This window comes from Neoarius graeffei, chromosome 8 (assembly GCF_027579695.1).
Source record: "Neoarius graeffei isolate fNeoGra1 chromosome 8, fNeoGra1.pri, whole genome shotgun sequence".
In the NCBI taxonomy this organism is placed as follows: Eukaryota; Metazoa; Chordata; class Actinopteri; order Siluriformes; family Ariidae; genus Neoarius; species Neoarius graeffei.
This window is the reverse complement of record NC_083576.1, coordinates 20461494-20481724: the sequence shown is the minus strand read 5'-3', so window position 1 is coordinate 20481724 and position 20231 is coordinate 20461494. Positions and strand designations below refer to the sequence as shown.

Below are 20231 nucleotides of genomic sequence, written 5' to 3'. Positions count from 1 at the left end.
CACTATTAGAAGTTTCTATTTCACACACATTCCTGATCAAACCTGACCATACTAAAATACGAAAAGGACTAGAATATCTTGAGAGCAGGGCAAGAGAACAGTTTTGTTCACATGACTGTTCATAGTCTTGATTTACTTTCCCTACAACCCACACCGCCATCTTGTGGTTCTTCCAAGCACATACACAACTGACTCCTGAAGAGTAAAAGGTTAAAGGAAAAGTTCAGCCTGAAACACATGAAATGTGTTGCCAATGAAACCTGGGTTGCTTGGTGGTGTATTTTTATTATTCCTGTTAGAAGTTAACACTTCTGTACTGCACTGACATCACAGGACGACATTGCTAGTGCGTTTACAAGAAAGATTTTCAGCAATATTCAAAACAGGATAAATGACCAAACTTCAATGTTGAGGATCATCGACATATCAAGGAGGTCGCTCAAAATCAACCATCGCCTTGTAGCTGACATTTGGTAGCTAGTGGACATTCCAGGCTCTGGTTGCCTCGATATCCTTCTTGTATAATCATTTATATCCTAGTTTTGGCATCCTGTCAACCAGTCAACAGTATCCTTCAGTCCTTTTGGTAGTCACCTCAGTGTTGAGATTAGTTTAACTGGATCTCCACCTACTATGCATCATCGTCAATGGTTATTTGCTGCTCCCGTCCCCACAGCAGATCTGTTCCGCATACTTGATTTGGCATAGGACTTACGCTGGATGCCCTTCCTAACAACCCTTACCAATCAATCCAGGTTTGGAACTGGCACCAAGTAAGCACCGTCTTGTAGAAGCCCAGTGGCTGGGTATTTTCCCGTAATCTTTGGCCTGTAGGAGGAAACCAGAACACCTGTAAGAAACCCACATGGACAACATGCAAACTCCACACAGAAAGACCTCGCTCAGGTATGACGTTTGAACCCAGAACCTTCTTACTGTGAGGCGACAGTGCTAACCACTGCACTGCCCAGTGGTTATTTTTCCCATCGTGGCTATAATTAGTGATCCAACATAGAAAAGGTAGAGACAAACAAACGAACCGTGACCGCAAATGCTCCAGAATGCAAAATGACTGGACAAACACAGCAGAGAGACTTCAATCCATGGAAAGTGTTGATTGAGAATGGCAGTGTTAGCATGGATGCTGAAGCTTTGGAACCTATAGCACTTAAGTCATCAAGTGCACAGATGAGGCGTGAAAGCTGAACAGACTAGAGCACTGCTCTTCCGTAAGCAGATATGAATTCAAGTGGTGCCACCATCAGTTGGTAGTTGGGTAGGGTTGTGGGGAACGTAGGAACGTTAAGCAAAGAAAATACAAAAATCAGGCAGAGTGCACTGTCCATGAATTCAGGTCACCTGCCCCTTATGCTTCATGACATTTGTGGAAAGACTGTAGAACATGCCGAAATGAGCTTTTCCTTTAAAAAACAACCCACGCAGCTACCAATTTGAAATACGGCTTTTTTTTTTAAACATTGAACTGGCATAAGAAATGGACAAAAGCTTGCAAAAAGACTCACTTGTCAAGTCCAAAAATTACAAGCAAACTGATGGTATTGCAGTTTTTATTGGAATAGGTTTACTCTACACATTCCTTACTATTAACTTACTAGAATTTTGTACATTCATGCATACAAATATTTACAGTGAATGGATTCATGGAACAAACCAGTTGCACACAGTTGTTAACAGATTGCAGCTACATAACCTAAAAGCAGATGGCGAATTCAGTTTGTCTGATGAAACAGGGCTTGGGCTCTTACATGGCATAGTGACCGATCCAGACAGTATGCAGCAGAGTGCATCATTAAGCATTCATTTTACTTTGTTCTAAGACAAACACACACACACACGATGCACTCTAGCTACAGAGTCCTGTGAAACACGGTAAAAATACATCACACTAGGAACCAATATTTTTAAGTGGGACTGTACCATTAAAAGCAATACTTTACAAAGAAATGAACTGCTTTCTGGTTCCAGGTCCTTGAGCAGATGAAGTTCTCTTTATGGACATTAATCCAGTAATGTATGATGCTAAGAAGCTCAGGTGATGTACCGTGCCAGCTTTTAGGAAGGAATACGGCAAAAACACAAGAACCATAAAAGTGCAAGTCTGATTACACAGAACTGTGAAACCACAGTGTGTTTCTCAGATATAGATGGGGTGATACTGCTTATAATTGAGTTTCTTCCTGCACGTGGGGCAGTTGTGAGCCCGGGCGAGGGAGTCACGGATGCACTGGCTGCAGAACAAATGGCCGCACTTGGTGGAGACCATGAGCCGTCCGCTCTCGATGACCTGGAAAAGATTAAGAAGATATTCATTCGGGTGAGTAGTAGTTTCTCTGTACGACTTGTTTTAGATCCAAACATTAGGCCTCATCAATCTTTCACTAAAAAGGTGTGTAAATGTCTGCAGAAGCCATTGAACTAACTTCCACTGTACTTAGATTCGGAAACCCTGATCATCCTCATGTTGATCACCCATAAAATCAAAAGTGTGTTCTGACAGCTCATTTCCTCATCGTGACAGCCACAAAAAGTTCAAGTGCACAGATGGCTGGGAGCACTAAATGAACAATCAGGGTAAAGGCGGAAATGGATTAGCCTGGGCCCGCCCATCCTAAGTGTGACGCAACACAAGGGCCTATTGCGAGCCTAGTCTGGCAAGGCAAGCCATCTCCAGCTCTTCCAAGCTCCCGAAAAATCGGGAGCCAATCAACTTTGAGCATCTCCAACGGCCCTGGGTAGAGGCGTGTTCAAGGCACTGACGTAGTAGAACTGCGACCGGAAGCCATAGATTCTGTAAACAATCTATGCCGGAAGCGCTTCATTCACTAGAAACATTACGAACATGGAGCAGCGGCAAGCCTTTGACACAGCGGTAGATGCTGTATTGAAAGCATTCAACAGGAAGTTCTCATTGAAAATGGAGCAAAGAGCAGCCCTGGAGGTATTTATCTTCCTGTTACTCAAGCAGTTTCCGTCGCGTCACATACATCAGAGGAAAGTGTGATGTGATTGGTTTAAGCTTCGTCACAGCCTTTTCTGGCTTCGACCAGTAGCAAACTGAGGCATTTCAGGGGGGCGGGTCAACCACGCGCTTTGGGAAACAGTTGGGCTTAATATCTTTGCCAGACCAAATGCTCGCAGAGCTTTGAAGTCGCGTTAGCCAGACTAGAAATGGATAGCATTTTGACTCACTTCTCGGCCAATAAAAATATTTGTATTAAAAATATGAATAGGTGAGTGGCAAATCTTCCATCAGATGAAGCAGGTTTATACGTGCCACTTTATGAATAATGGAATTTTTTTTTTTTTTTTATTTGACTTAATCTATGGGTTTGTGTTAGCTTGCTTTATTCCCCCCTCCCCCCCATTCTTTAATGCCTGTAAAATGAAACGAACAATTCAAAATTTGATCGTACTATAATCCCTGACCTAGAGAACTAGCATGAGTGTGTTTTTGGTCGAGACTCCAGAGCACTGCAAGTTCTTCTGGATAACGGCATCTGCCAAGTGCTTTAAATGTAAAGCATAACGAAAAAATAAAAATGCAGCAATCCATGAAAGTTCTATACGGCTTGCAGTTGATCATATCAAGGTTTACTTCCTAATGTAAATTTTTTTTTTTTTTTTTTTACATACAACTAAGATACGAACTAACGTTTGTCTAAGTTTACAGGATTTTCATGAAGAGCAAATCTCAAAAATGTCAAACGCTCATACTAACAATTTACAAACACCCGTCTTGCGTCCAGCTTGATCAAGTGAAGCCCATTCAAAAGTGAACATAACAGACAGGTAGTCCTAACCAGTGTACCACGAGAGACCTGTGCAGGTCTGAGCAGGAGATAGAAGCTACAGTACATAAATAGAAGACAAGCGTGCATAACTCTGGTAAAATGCGACTGACTTGAACAAAATTGCAAGATGCACATTACCAACCAAGAATGCTGTCAAATTTTGTGAAAATTCCTCAAAAAATTGAGAGGAGTTGATTTCAGAAGGAAGGTACCCTTCCCAGGATGGATGGAAGGACGTTGCCATGACAACCCCTTTCAGCCAGTGGGGGATAAAAACAAGATCAACTGCTCACTTACATATCTCCCCCGCTCTCGCTTGTATAAGAACGCAAGCAATCGGACACTTATGAATGTTGACTTCAACAAATAATTACCCCGAAACAGGTAAAAGAGCAGTGTTCTCCCCAGGTACCCGTTAAAGGTAATTTTAAAATGGCATCAAAATCCACCCTATAGGTTTCATAAATACATTCAGTCGGTAAACAGGAAGTTGTGCGACAGACCTGAAAACGGTATACAAGGTATAGAACCCCAAGCTGAAGCTCTGTACCAAATATCAAGCAGTTGTGATTTGTAGTTGCTGAGAAAAATGTTATGAGAATTTTCCAAGTCCACGCCATGTGTTTCGTAAATACATTAAGTAGGTAAACAAGAAGTCAGTGCGAGACGGACCTGAAAACCGCATACACTGATACAGAACCCCCAAGATGAAGTTTGTTACCAAGTGGCTATGATTTGTGGTTGCAGAGAAAAAGGGTGTTTCTGACAGGCGGACAAAACAGTATTTACCCCCCTTCCTTCGGAGCAGGGGTATAATAAAAATAGCCCACGCAGAAACACCGTGATGCCAGGATTCAAACGGATGTTTCGAATCTGGTCCTTTCCTGGACAGCACTCTAGCCCACTCAGCCACAGAGGATGACGACATCACGAACTGAGGTCATGAAATGTCGGACTTGCATAATGTGGAATCGCTACTTGAGGCTGGCACGCCAATTACATTCTTAAACATGCTTGAATTCAGTTAAACTGGCATACAGACAGGTGCCTCTATAGGCTTCAGCCAAAGGCTGAGCCAATAATTCATATTCCAAGTGATAGTGTGCTGCATACCTTTAGAAGAACCTTTTCAAAACACAGCCAAGAGCCAAGCCTTAAAGGAACAGTCCACCATACTTCCATAATGAAATATGTTCTTCTCTGAATTGAGACGAGCTGACCCGTTCCTCTCCGAGCTTTGTGCGACCTCCCAGTCAGTCAGACGCGCTGTTACTCCTGTTAGCAATTTAGCTAGGCTCAGCATGGCCAATGGTATTTTTTGGGGCTGTAGTTAGATGCGACCAAACTCTTCCACGTTTTTCCTGTTTACATAGGTTTATATGACCAGTGACATGAAACAAAGTTCAGTTACACAAATTGAAACGTGGCGATTTTCTATGCTATGGAAAGTCCGCACTATAATGACAGGCGTACTAACACCTTCGGCGCGCTTCGACAGCACATTGATACCTTCACTCCTCTTCGGGCACGGCCAGGCGGGCGAATGCCCTGGTCCGTCCACCCTGTCTGAAAAAATGGTACAACTCGAGCCCCATGGTAAAATTGGGACTGTGTCATTTTTCCACATGAGGCCCATGGTAAAACCACACTTCCAGGAGGGGCTGCCGTCTGCCTCCCAAGCCGGCTGAGAGTGCTCCTCGTCAGGCACGGCCAGGCGGGCGAATGCCCTGGTCCGTCCACCCTGTCTTTAAAAAAAAAAGGTACAACTCCGAGTGAAGGTATCAATGCACTGTCGAAGCGCGCAGAAGGTGTTAGTACGCCTGCCATTATAGTGCGGACTTTCTATAGCATAGAAAATCGCCACGTTTCAATTTGTGTAACTGAACTTGTTTCATGTCACCGGTCATATAAACCTATGTAAACAGGAAAAACATGGAAGAGTTTGGTCGCATCTAACTACAGCCCCAAAAAATACCATTGGCCATGCTGAGCCTAGCTACATTGCTAACAGGAGTAACAGCGCGTCTGACTGACTGGGAGGTCGCGCAAAGCTCGGAGAGGTACGGAGCAGCTCGTCGTCTCAATTCAGAGAACAACATATTTCATTACGGAAGTACGGTGGACTGTTCCTTTAAATCCCCTCCCCACCGACTAAAATGACACCTAGTCCAGTAGTGTCGTTATTAGAAAACGCTAAAAAAAAAAAAAACACACACACACTGATCCTTATTTGTTACCATTTACTCAAAAAGGCTCCCATCACCATTTTCATTCTACTTCTGGAGAACATGCAGTACTACGTCAACCAACACTTAATATTCACACAAGAAGGAAGTATAAAAGTGGCTGAATAGAAACCTGTGACCCCTCAACCAATTTTGATGTAATTTTACCTCTGCATAAGCATCCATGCACACAGGGCAGCTAACCGCTCCAGGTGTAGACCTGTACAAGGGCATACAATCCAAACGCTATGCGTTATTTACGGTTTCTCAACCTGATTTTTCTGGTTTGAGGTGAACTAATCAAGACACGACATGCAAAACTAACAGAAGGTTCATGCATACATAAACATGATGCAGCTTGTGCACATTTTCTGCTCCAGTTGTTAAATGTCTATATAGCTGATGGACAAACTATAGCACATTGAGGAAACCAAGCAATTGAGGCTTAAAATATAAATGAAGTGTTCACTGTAGAAATTTAGGACACAATATGAACCCCCCCACACACACAAAAAAAAAAAATCCCACTTGATCCTAGTCTTTAGATGCCATTAGGTTTTTGTCGTGCACATGAGCCATTCATGGAAGCGTCAGGGACACCACATTAGAAATGACAACTACAAAGTCAATTTGATGGACAAACTGAAGTCAACCAAATTTTTGTTTAAGCTAATAACACACAAATTAATTGAAACCTAGCTAAATGAAGGCGGCAAAGCCAAAAAAATCACGTCATAAGAAAGACCGAAGTAGAGAACAAGCAGCATAACAGCTTTTAAAGCTCAACCCTGATCTGGTGATTTTTACCTGGCTTTTGCACTTGCATGTAGTGATGACAGGAGAGCTGGATTGAGACCTGGACACTGCTCTTCCTCGTCATCGCTGCTCAGAACATAACTCTCCGTGTCCTGCTCGGTGTGTCTGCTCTGTGTACCTTCCAAAGCAAGAACACCACGTGACTAATCGTGATCCAATAACTGACTGAACGACAAATGCAGTATACACGTCGAGTAGGGCTGTGCGATATATCGAATATACTCGATATATCGCCGAAAATTCTGTGTGCGATACATAAAATTATTATATCGTAACTATCGAGTATTTTATGGTCATCTTCTGACTTGTGTTTGTTGCGTTTGTTTAAAACCTTTTCCGGTGGTTTTCTCCCTGTCCCTCAGGCAGTAACGTGAGAGGCTGCCTAAGGGTAAAGAAAACAATAACGTCACGCACTCGCCAACCAATCCCGGGCGACATCTCGGTGCTGAAAGGAACTTCCAGGAAGATTTTCTAGTTTCGATTGTGTTGCCAGATTGGGCGGTTTTAAGTGCGTTTTGGCAGGTTTTGAACATATTTTGGGCTGGAAAACGTCAGCAGTATCTGGCAACACTGCCAGCGGGAAGATTCTCGTTTCGGTTTACAGCGCTGACTCAGTTCGTGCAATATCTGGCAACACTGCCAGCGGGAAGATTCTCGTTTCGGTTTACAGCGCTGACTCAGTTCGTGCAATCGCTGGTGCTGCATAGGCTACCGTGTAAGCTCGGTCAATTTCAGCGACAAATTAAAAATGGCAGCGGACGAATTGGTTCCTAAAAGAACTAGTAAGGGGTCAGTCATCTGGCATTTTTTGGATATCGCGAGGAGGACGTGGAACAGCAAACGCCAGTTTGTAAAGTGTGCAAAAAAAACCTGTCATCACGAAAGGCAGCAGCACTACAAATATGTTCCATCACCTGAAAACTCACCTGGTGCAGTATGAAGAGTCTCTTAAACTCCAAACTACTTGCCCACAAGCTAAACCCCCCCACAAGCTAAGCAAATGACCATAGCAGCCTCGTTCTCCAAAGCCCCCCCATATGAGAAAACGAGTCAGAGATGGAGAGCTATAACGGATACAATCACTAACGTCATTGCCGAAGACATGATCCCGATTAGTATAGTGGAAAAAACAGGCTTCCAACAATTATACCGGAATTATACACATCTGAGAGGCAGAGCCAGAAAACATTTAGTTCAAAAGTGTGCAAAGAGAAAAATTATGTTTTGCAGATCTCTCTCTCTCTCTCTCTCTCTCTATTGTGAATGTTCCAGTGGTTCTCAGTAGTCAGGTTAATAGCTTGGAGATCTATTTTTTAAAATAATTTAATGAAAGAGCACTTTTCTTATTTAGGCTAAATGTCTTTCTCAGTGTTGAGCTTGCACTTTATTGGTTTGAGCTCTGAGCAGCTCTGTATTGTGTTGCCCCTTTGTTGCAATTTTCAAGATTGTTTTTGCAGTTTGTGCCACATCTTTGTTGAATAAAAATAGTCTTATTTCAATTCAACTGCGATTAATCACCAACATGAACATTTTAAATGTGTTGCTGAAAACCACCTGTAAAGTTAACCAAGAATGTTATTTAATCTGCAGGGATTGTAGTGAAAACAGTAAAGAGTAAAAGTTAGATTTCATGGGGTCCTTTAGAGGAGATTTAAATACATCGAGATATATATCGTATATCGTGAAATGGAGAAAATTTATCGGGATATTCATTTTTTCCCCCATATCGCACAGCCCTAACGTCAAGATTAATTTATGTTGCACAAAACAAGCGTCTGAATAGCAGTTTGTAGAATGATTAAAAAAAAAAAGCCAAGGAGATTAGTTACCATCATCCACCAGCTGCATTTCATGTGGCGATCAGAAGGATTAAACAGGAGAAGTAGGGAGGTGGGGGAAAGAAAACGCAAGCATTCAATGAAGACAATCCTAGCAGTATTTTAATGAACACAAAAGCAAAAAGGAGTCATGAATTCAGAAGACTTGGTCAGAAAAGACTAAATGAGCAACACTTACCACAACTGAATCATTGTTCGTGAGATCAACCACAGCAGGCTCTGATCCTTCGCAGGTTAAATCGACGACCTCTTCACCTGTGAAAAGCGGGGAGAAAGAAAAAAAAAAAAGTGGAAATGAGACTGATAATACCCGATATGCATGGTGCTGTACGTTTGCTACATTAACGGGTAATGATGCGCCATAAAGGCTGCATTCAGGCACTAAAACCAAGTTGACTGGGATGCTTTCAAGAAGTGTAATCCTTTTTGTTACCAATTTATATGCCAGAAACACTTCATTTACTTCAAACCTGAAGAGTATTGAAGTAAATCTGCAAAGAACATCTGACTAACAAAAGGAAGCTAGTGTGGAGAGAGGAAAAAAAAAAAAATTCTTGCTCTGACCTTGAATCCGATCAGTTCGTTGGCTGGTTACAGCATAAATTCCATACAAATCCTAAAAACATTCCATTCAACCACTCGTTCTTGAGATATCATAAAGAAAACCTCAGATGTTCAGACAGACAGAAGCTGCAAAAAACACACAATGCCTCCCCCAACCCAGTGCTAGTAGTATTTATCCATGATGGGCAAACGAATGAGCAAGAAACAGTAACAGGATGCATTCTTATAGAAAAAGAACAAGGTAGAGTGATGTACTCTGCGTCCTCATGGTCGGGGAAGCCACGATCTAAAGGTTAGAGAAGCCGCTTTGTAAACAAAAAGGTTGCCAGTTCGATTAACTGAACCAGCAGGAATAGCTGAAGTGCCCTTGAGTAAGGCACCTAACCCCGAAAATGTTCCCCAGGCCACTCTGGGTATGTTGTACATTGCTTTGGATAGGAGCATCTAAGAGCAAGTCACCAGATCATCGCAGGGCTGACAAAACCATTTCACAGCTACAGTTAATTTAGAGCCAACAATTCACCTCACCTGCATGTCCTTTGGACTGTGGGGACACCTGAGCACCCGGAGGAAACCCACACAGAAAGACCCCCGTCAGCCACTGGGCTCGAACCGAGAACCTTCTTGCTGCGAGGCGACAGTGCTAACCACTACTAGTCTGGCTAACGCAACTTCAAAGCTCTGCAAGGATTGGTCTGGCAAAGATATTAAGCCCAACTGTTTCCCAAAGCGCGTGGTTGACCCGCCTCCCTGAAATGCCTCAGTTTGCTACTGGTCGAAGCCAGAAAAGGCTGTGACGAAGCTTAAACCAAATCACGTCACTCTTTCCTCTGACGTATGTGACGCGACGGAAACTGCTTGAGTAACAGGAAGAAGGAGGAGCTGAAGAGGGAGAGGAAGATAACACGAGCAGAAATGGAGAGAAACTTCCCGTCGAATGCTTTCAATACAGCATCTACCGCTGTGTCAAAGTCTTGCCGCTGCTCCATGTTCGTAATGTTTCCAGTGAATGAAGCGCTTCCGGCATAGATTCTGTAAACAATCTACGGCTTCTGGCCGCAGTTCTACTACGTTACTGCCTTGAACACGCCTCTACCCAGGGCCGCTGGAGATGCTCAAAGTTGACTGGCTCCCGATTTTTCGGGAGCTTGGAAGAGCTGGAGATAGCTTGCCTTGCCAGACTAAGTTCGCAACAGCCCCCTGTGTTGTGTCACACTTAGGATGGGCGGGCCCAGGCTAAACCACTACACCACCGTGCCGTAGAGGTCTGCGCGGGACAGAATTTTCAGTCCTGCTCCCGCATTGTGCAGTCCCGCTCCCGCAAAGAATTATGATTTTCAGTCCCGCTCCTGCCTGCCATATTTTGTCCCGCTCCCACCCACAAATCCCGCATGATGCAGACATTCGCATTATTTCTCACGAAAGTTTGTCATTGGCTTGGGGAATTAAACATGCTGAGCTCTCCACTGACCGATCCTTCACCTAGTGCACGTAGTGAGGGTGCACGTTGCCAGGCGGCATGCGCAGCTGAGGCTTTACAGAGATACCCATTGTGAGCTTCACTAGAGGAGCTCTGCTCTTCTGCCATGATCGGAGATCTCAAACACGGAAGAGTGGAAAGGAATCGGAAACGTACGCGAGATTAGACCACATCCTTAAATTTAGGCATCTTAAAATGTTATTAATGCCAAATAAAATATCCAGCACAAATTATATATGATAGACATAAATTAATAATTTGATTTTAAACACGTTTTTAGTCAGCGGGACTGCAGCTTATCACCTCTCCCGCCCGCTCCCACATTGTGCGCTCCCCCTCCCGCCCGCAATGAGCTTTCAAAATTTGTCCCCCGCCGCACTGCTTTACGTCGGGTCCTGTGGGAGTGCAGGGCTCTACCGTGCCGCCCCGTTTCCAAGAACAGCAAAGCTTTATTCCCCTTATCCCACAGCAATTTGCAAAGGCCAAAAAGTGTCCTTTGTTTTAATAAAACGAGCATCTTACATTTGATCTGTTTACACTTCAGTTTAAAGGAACAGTCCACCGTACTTCCATAATGAAATATGCTCTTATCCGAATTGAGACGAGCTGCTCCGTTCCTCTCCGAGCTTTGCGCGACCTCCCAGTCAGTCAGACGCGCTGTCACTCCTGTTAGCAATGTAGCTAGGCTCAGCATGGCCAACGGTATTTTTTGGGGCTGTAGTTAGATGCGACCAAACTCTTCCGCGTTTTTCCTGTTTACATAGGTTTATATGACCAGTGATATGAAACATAGCGATATTCTATGCTATGGAAAGTCCGCACTATAATGACAGGCGTACAAACACCTTCTGCGCGCTTCAACAGCACATTGATACGGAGCTCAGATATCAATGCGCTGCCGAAGCGCGCAGAAGGTGTTAGTACGCCTGTCATTATAGTGCGGACTTTCCATAGCATAGAATATCGCTATGTTTCAATTTGTGTAACTGAACTTGTTTCATATCACTGGTCATATAAACCTATGTAAACAGGAAAAACGCGGAAGAGTTTGGTCGCATCTAACTACAGCCCCAAAAAATACCATTGGCCATGCTGAGCCTAGCTACATTGCTAACAGGAGTGACAGCGCGTCTGACTGACTGGGAGGTCGTGCAAAGCTCGGACAGGTACGGAGCAGCTCGTCTCAATTCAGATAAGAGCATATTTCATTATGGAAGTACGGTGGACTGTTCCTTTAAGGCTTTTTTTGGTATGTTTGCCATTTTGTGCCTGTAAACGATGGAAATAAAAATCCAGCCACTGGGGGTGCATAAGCGTACTCTTGGTACCGGTCCCAAGCCCGGATAAATTGGAGAGGGTTGCGTCAGGAAGGGCATCCGCTGTAAAACCGTGCCAAATCCAACACGTGGAATGAAAAGAGAAATACAACGACCGCCTCTGGTACCGTTGGGCAACAGGATGCCGGTGGAAAATGTGCTACTGTTGCACCAAAATGGAGAAAGAGAGGGGGGAGGCATGTTAGGAGAGAGCGTGAAAGATGGAAGGGAAGGAGCTTAGAATTGAGGGTAGGAACACTGAATGTGGGAACATTGACTGGCAGAGCGAGAGAGTTAGCAGGTATGATGGAAAGAAGGAAGTTGGACATTTTGTGCGTGCAGAAGACGAGGTGGAAAGGAAGCAAGGCCAAGAACATTGGAGATGGATGCAAGTTGTTTTATTATGGAGTCGATGGAAAGAGAAATGGTGTTGGTATTGTTTTGAGGGGAGAGTTGGTTGAGTGTGATTGATGTGAAGAGGGTGTCAGAGTGACAGGCATGAAGTTGGAGATTCAAGGAGTGGTAATCAATGTTGTGTGCGCGTATGCCCCACAGGTTGGATGTGAGAATGAAGAGAAAGTGTCTTTCTGGGACAAGATGGATGAAGTGGTAGAAAGTATACCGAGGGAGGAGCGTGTGCTGATAGGAGCAGATTTCAACGGACATGTTTGCGAGGGAAACAGAGGAGATGAGGACGTGATGGGCAGATATGGTGGAAAAGAGAGAAATGTGGAAGGGCAAACGGTGGTTGATTTTTCAAAGAGGATGTATTTGGCAATAGTCAATACATACTTCGAGAAGAAAGAGCAGCACAGGGTGACGTTTAAGAGTGGAGGAGGATCTACACAGGTGGACTACATACTCTGCAGAAGGGGTAACCTGAAGGAGATTGGAGACTGTAAAGTGATGGCAGGGGACAGTGTAGCTAGACAGCATCAAGTGGTCGTGTGCAGGATGAGCTTGAAAGTGAAAAAGAGGAAGCGTGAAATAGTGGAGCCGAAGATTAAGTGGTGGAAACTAAAAGAGGTTGAACATCAGAAGGAGTTTAGGGAAGAAATGAGACGAGCATTGAGTGGTCATGGGAGTCTACCAGAAGATTGGAATACGACTGCTGTACTAGTAAGAGAGGCAGCAAGGAAGGTGCTAGGGAGGTCATCGGGAAGGAGGAAGGAAGACAAGGAGACATGGTGGTGGAACAAAGAAATGCAGGAAATTATAAAAGAAAAAAAAAAAAAGAGGCTATCAAAGAAGAATTGGGACGATCAGAGAGACGAGGAAAGCAGGCGGTTATACAGAGAGATGAGACAGAAGGCAAAAAGAGCTGTAGCGAAGGCGAAAGCAGATGCATACCAGGAGTTGTACGAAAGACTGGAGACCAAAGAAGGAGAGAAAGACCTGTACAGACTAGCTAGGCAGAGAAACAGGGAAGCGAGGGATGTACAGCAGGTAAGAGTGATGAAAGATGTAAATGGAAATGTGCTGACAGAGTGTATTAAGAAGGTGGAAAGAGTAAAACCTCGATTCCAAAAAAGTTGGGACAAAGTACAAATTGTAAATAAAAACGGAATGCAATGATGTGGAAGTTTCAAAATTCCCTACTTTATTCAGAATAGAACATAGATGATATATCAAATGTTTAAACTGAGAAAATGTATCATTTAAAGAGAAAAATTAGGTGATTTTAAAATTTCATGACAACAACACATCTCAAAGTTGGGACAAGGCCATGTTTCCCACTGTGAGACATCCCCTTTTCTCTTTACAACAGTCTGTAAACGTCTGGGGACTGAGGAGACAAGTTGCTCAAGTTTAGGGATAGGAATGTTAACCCATTCTTGTCTAATGTAGGATTCGAGTTGCTCAACTGTCTTAGGTCTTTTTTGTCGTATCTTCCGTTTTATGATGCGCCAAATGTTTTCTATGGGTGAAAGATCTAGACTGCAGGCTGGCCAGTTCAGTACCCGGACCCTTCTTCTACGCAGCCATGATGCTGTAATTGATGCAGTATGTGGTTTGGCATTGTCATGTTGGAAAATGCAAGGTCTTCCCTGAAAGAGATGTCATCTGGATGGGAGCATATGTTGCTCTAGAACCTGGAGCATTGATGATGTCTTTCCAGACGCGTAAGCTGCCCATGCTACACACACTAATGCAACCCCATACCATCAGAGATGCAGGCTTCTGAACCGAGCGCTGATAACAACTTGGGTCATCCTTCTCCTCTTTAGTCTGAATGACACGGCGTCCCTGATTTCCATAAAGAACTTCAAATTTTGATTCCTCTGACCACAGAACAGTTTTCCACTTTGCCACAGTCAATTTTAAATGAGCCTTGGCCCAGAGAAGACGTCTGCGCTTCTGGATCATGTTTAGATACGGCTTCTTCTTTGAACTATAGAGTTTTCACTGGCGACGGTGGATGGCACGGTGAATTGTGTTCACAGATCATGTTCTCTGGAAATATTCCTGAGCCCATTTTGTGATTTCCAATACAGAAGCATGCCTGTATGTGATGCAGTGCCGTCTAAGGGCCCAAAGATCACGGGCACCCAGTATGGTTTTCCGGCCTTGACCCTTACGCACAGAGATTCTTCCAGATTCTCTGAATCTTTTGATGATATTATGCACTGTAGATGATGATATGTTCAAACTCTTTGCAATTTTACACTGTCGAACTCCTTTCTGATATTGCTCCACTATTTGTCGGCGCAGAATTAGGGGGATTGGTGATCCTCTTCCCATCTTTACTTCTGAGAGCTGCTGCCACTCCAAGATGCTCTTTTTATACCCAGTCATGTTAATGACCTATTGCCAATTGACCTAATGAGTTGCAATTTGGTCCTCCAGCTGTTCCTTTTTTGTACCTTTAACTTTTCCAGCCTCTTATTGCCCCTGTCCCAACTTTGAGATGTGTTGCTGTCATGAAATTTCAAATGAGCCAACATTTGGCATGAAATTTAAAAATGTCTCACTTTCGACATATATGTTGTCTATGTTCTATTGTCAATACAATATCAGTTTTCGAGATTTGTAAATTATTGCATTCCGTTTTTATTTACAATTTGTACTTTGTCCCAACTTCTTTGGAATCAGGGTTGCACTATGAGGATTTATTAAATGAGGAGAATCCAAGAGAGAAAAAGGACAGATTCATTGGAGACAGCAAATCAGGAAGTAGAGTTGGTTAGTAAGGATGAGGTGAGGGCAGGCATGAAAAGAATGAAGACTGGGAAAGCAGTCGGACCAGATGGTATCCCGATTGAGGCTTGGAGATGTTTGGGTGAGGTGGCTGTGGAGTTCCTAACGAGATTGTTTAAGATCCTAGAGAATGAGAAAGTGCCAAATGAATGGAGAAAGAGTGCACTAGTCCCAATATACAAAAATAAGGGAGACATACAGAGCTGCAGTAATTACAGAGGGATAAAATTGATGAGCCACATCATGAAGCTATGGGAAAGGGTATTGGAGGCGAGATTGAGAAGAGAGGTAGCAATCTGTGAACAGCAGTACGGGTTTGTGCCAAGGAAGAGCACGTCGGATGCAATTTTTGCTTTAAGAAGGTTAATGGAGAAGTACAGAGAAGGCCAGAGAAAGCTGCATTGTGTGTTTGTAGACCTGGAGAAGGCATACGATAAAGTGCCAAGAGAGGAGTTATGGTATCGTATGAGAAAGAGTGGTGTGAATGAGAAGTATATTAGAGTGGTGCAAGACATGTATGAGAACAGTGAAACAGCAGTGAGGTGTGCAGTTGGAATGACTGAATGGTTCAAGGTGAAGGTGGGACTTCATCAAGGATCTGCTTTGAGTCCTTTCTTGTTTGCCATAGTGATGGATAGCTTGACGGACGAAGTGAGGCAAGAGTCACCATGGAACATGATGTTTGCGGATGATATTGTGATATGTGGTGAAAGTAGAAAGGAGGTTGAGTTGGGTTTGGAGAGATGGAGGTACGCATTGGAACGAAGAGGAATGAAGGTGAGCAGGAGCAAAACAGAATACATGTGCATCAGTGAGAATGGGGATGAGAGTGTAGTGAAGCTGCAAGGAGTAGACGTAAAGAAAGTTGGTGAATTCAAGTACCTGAGGTCAACTGTGCAGGAAAATGGGGGCTGCGATAATGAGGTGAGAAAGAGAGTGCAGGCAGGGTGGAGCAGTTGGAGAAGGATTTCAGGAGTCATTTGTGATAGGAAAGTCTCAGCAAAAGTGAAAGGTAAGATGTATAAGACAGTAGTGAGACCAGCTGTGATGTATGGATTGGAGACCGTACCCTTAACGAAGAGACAGGAGGCAAAGTTGGAGGTGGCGGAGTTGAGGATGTTAAGGTTTGTGATGGGAGGTTGGACAGGATAAGGAATGAGCACATCAGATGGACAGCACATGTGGAGAGCTTGGGAATGAAGCTAAGAGAGATGAGACTGAGATGCAGAGCATGTTGACGATAGAGCTGCCAGGTAAATGAAAACAAGGAAGGCCAAAGAGGAGATACATGGATGTGGTGAGAGAGGACATGAAAGTGGCAGGATGCGGAAGACAGGGAGCAATGGAGACAAAAGATCCACTGTGGCGACCCCTAATCGGGAGCAGCCAAAAGAAGAAACGATGGAAATAAAAATGTAATCTTGCCGAAAATATTAAAGAAAATGTGTCACCTTTACGCCTTTTGGTGATCATCATGTACGATGTTGTAAAACACAGACACCTAGCGTTAGATTTTTCCTCCACCATCCAGTAAACAACGTACTCGTCAGCGATTACAGTCCCCAACCATTAGCAGAGTATCCCCACCTCTACATTGTTTTTGCAAAAATGGTATTTTTGTGATCAAACCCGCAGAGTTATGTGAATTTTTCACAGCCCTGGATTATAGTTTTCACTATAAATCGAGTGTCCTCAGACCACCAAACTATCACTGATGGATCTGAGAGCAAAATGCTCATTTGGGTTCAGGTCATTTTAAAGGAACAGTCCACCGTACTTCCATAATGAAATATGCTCTTATCTGAATTGAGACGACGAGCTGCTCCGTACCTCTCCGAGCTTTGCGCGACCTCCCAGTCAGTCAGACGCGCTGTCACTCCTGTTAGCAATGTAGCTAGGCTCAGCATGGCCAATGGTATTTTATGGGGCTGTAGTTAGATGCGACCAAACTCTTCCACGTTTTCCTGTTTACATAGGTTTATATGACCAGTGACATGACAAAGTTCAGTTACATAAATTGAAACGTGGCGATTTTCTATGCTATGGAAAGTCCGCACTATAATGACAGGCATACTAACACCTTCTGCGCGCTTCGACAGCGCATTGATACCTTCACAGGCCCATGGTAAAACTGCACTTCCAGGAGGGGCTGCCGTCTGCCTCCCGAGAGCGCTCCTCGTTGGGCACGGCCAGACGGGCGAATGCCCTGGTCCGTCCGCCCTGTCTAAAAAGAATGGTACAACTCGAGCCCCATGGTAAAACTGGGACTTTGTCATTTTTCCGCATGAGGCCCATGGTAAAACCACTCTTCCAGGAGGGGCTGCCGTCTGCCTCCTAAGCTGGCCGAGAGCGCTCCTCGTCAGGCACGGCCAGGCGGGCGAATGCCCTGGTCCATCCACCCTGTCTAAAAAAAGAAAAAAAAGGTACAACTCCGAGTGAAGGTATCAATGCGCTGTCGAAGCGCGCAGAAGGTGTTAGTACGCCTGTCATAGTGCGGACTTTCCATAGCATAGAAAATCGCCACGTTTCAATTTGTGTAACTGAACTTTGTTTCATGTCACTGGCAGTGATGGGAATAACGGCGTTAGAAATAAACGGCGTTACTAACGGCGTTACTCTTTTTAGTAACGAGTAATCTAACTAATTACTTTTTACATCGTTATAACGCCGTTCCCGTTACTTACAATAAAATGCTTTACGTTACTTTATTAAAACTGTTCTCATCTGGCATGCTGCTCATTCAGCCTTTCTTTACTCTGCTTTCGTGTGGGGCGGGGAGACACGCGACGACGACACAGTAAGCCAATCAGAGTAGATTTGCACAACATACGTAGGTAGGCCACGCCTACTGCACTGCGCACTCTTTCAATCGGAAGACCCAGCGATGGCGAGCGGTCAGCCCAGCACTGCGCTTTCACATTGGAAATACAGCCATTACTTTTCATTACTTGAAATAAAAGGCAAAAATGTCTACGTGCAATGCACATTATGTCGAGGAACAAAGCGTTTGTCCTCGTCAGTGGCCAGTAATTAGTAACAATTTTAATAACTACAGAAATATATTACATTTGATAGATGTCTTCTCACATTATCCCACAAAAATATTAATATAGTGTAGATAACGTTACTAATTGGTTCTGTTAAGTGTCCATTTCAGTCATTAAACACATTTAACATTCACTTTTCTTATGATTACACTAATTGAATTTGATTTTTTTGAGGGGGAACAAAATAATTACTTTCCCTGGTAATTAGTTACTTTTATGACAAAGTAACTCCGTTACTAACTTAGTTACTTTTTGGGAAAAGTACCTAGTAACTATAACTAATTACTTTTTGAAAGTAACATGCCCAACACTGGTCACTGGTCATATAAACCTATGTAAACAGGAAAAACGTGGAAGAGTTTGGTCGCATCTAACTACAGCCCCAAAAAATACCATTGGCCATGCTGAGCCTAGCTACATTGCTAACAGGAGTGACAGCGCGTCTGACTGACTGGGAGGTCGCGCAAAGCTCGGAGAGGTACGGAGCAGCTCGTCTCAATTCAGAGAAGAGCATATTTCATTATGGAAGTACGGTGGACTGTTCCTTTAAGCCACTTTGGAGAAAGCAATCTGTGGAAATGCAACACACAGTTTAGGGTGAAAAAAAAAGAATAAATCAGTGGAAAGCCTCGATATCTAATTTACACAGGTTATACATTTATCGTCTATGCTACACTTTAGACTTTATGAGCTCACAGTCTCCATCAGGAAACCATGGTGCATTTTATGTGAACCTTCCCTGATGGGCCTGTTTACATCCCAGTGAAGTTTAAGATGAAACCTAGTCTCCAGAATTGTTTTTTTTCTAGATTTGGAAACGAGTGCCTTTTGAATGTCCCCACTAAACAGCACATCACCGCCTGGTGAAACTCCACTCACTGCTTAACCTGTCGCTTTCTATCACATCAATGGTTTCCATGGAAGCCTGAGACATTTGTGTTCTGCTTCTTTTGCTGTTGCGTCGCGAACATGAAGTAGAAGCTGTCCGTCTTTTCCTCGGAATCTACAACAGAACAATTGGAGAGAAAAAAGCGGAGGAAAACGTTAGATTTGGTTAAATTAATTAACAAGACATGTGAGCAAAAGCATGGCTTAAATATAATCAGTGCAAGTCACGTGGCTGCCATCAGATCACGTGGGTAAGAAATGACAAGGAAAAATAAATCACTCACCGCGCTGCTCATTATTAATTTGACAAGACGTTCTTCGGACGTAAAGAAAGAACAAATTAATGTTCATGGACCCTAAAGACGTCCAAAGTCTCCACTCCACCAACTAAAAGAAAAACAGGTGGCAGTGAGATTTACACGAACCATGCTAGCTGTGTTTATTAGCTACGACTGGATACATCTGTACAGAGGTTCTGTAAACCCCTAGCTTAGCATGTCACACTGAGGTCCATGTTAGATTAGAGAAAAGTTACCCAGGATGCTACTTGTGTCAGCTAAGATAACCTTGTTTATTTTAAATTATATTACCTTCGACAATAAATTGAATATAAACAACAGTGTAGAGTTTACTTCCTGTTCAACAGCTAACAATAACAGACTTCCAGCAAAGCTAAGATGTTAGCCTGCAATTGTACAAAGCTTTGTGTCGCTTCCCGGTTTAGTTTTATTCTGCAAAAAAAATTAAACTTCTGTTTTTAAACATCGTTGGTCAACTATAAATTAAAAATAACAATATGGATGAAATATCAAGCGCTCTCTTCGACATACTTTAAAATCATCGACAAGTCAAAACAGCTTCTGTTTCAAAAATGAACGGACGTGTAGAGGTCCAAACGCACTCGAGTTCGTATGCACTATTTAGGGGAGAATACAATAGATTCCAAAGCCTATCTAGTGCACTGCATCGTCACTGTAGCAGCCATTTAGGATACAGCCGTTTCGACGAAAAAGTCGCAATGTCCACACTGACATCTATCGGTGTGGA

The 20231-nt window shown here is 43.5% G+C and overlaps 1 protein-coding gene across 2 annotated transcripts; it reads right to left on the bottom strand.

Annotated features, from left to right (window-relative positions):
- Positions 1–1551: 1551 nt before the first annotated feature.
- On the bottom strand, positions 1552–20102 carry rnf4 (ring finger protein 4). 2 transcript variants are annotated; one of them, XM_060927393.1, is made up of 8 exons: positions 20015–20102; positions 19469–19571; positions 19176–19299; positions 8870–8946; positions 8683–8695; positions 6845–6971; positions 6206–6257; positions 1552–2305 (listed from the first exon to the last, which is right to left on the bottom strand). In XM_060927393.1, the coding sequence occupies exons 2-8, from the start codon at positions 19478–19480 to the stop codon at positions 2156–2158; spliced, it is 555 nt and encodes a 184-aa protein (XP_060783376.1). In that variant the 5' UTR covers positions 19481–19571; positions 20015–20102; the 3' UTR covers positions 1552–2155. The 2 variants fall into 2 exon arrangements, with proteins under 2 accessions (XP_060783376.1, XP_060783377.1); XM_060927394.1 differs by lacking the exon at positions 20015–20102 and adding an exon at positions 19775–20003.
- Positions 20103–20231: the final 129 nt, after the last annotated feature.

Excerpts from the sequence above, each read along its gene's own strand:
- rnf4 (XM_060927393.1), bottom strand. Across the intron at positions 8,947-19,175 it reads AGAAAGCGACAGGTTAAGCA|GTGAAGAGGTCGTCGATTTA; the intron begins GTGAGTGGAGTT and ends CGCTTTTCACAG. Across the intron at positions 6,258-6,844 it reads CATGCAAGTGCAAAAGCCAG|GTCTACACCTGGAGCGGTTA; the intron begins GTAAAAATCACC and ends GCCCTTGTACAG.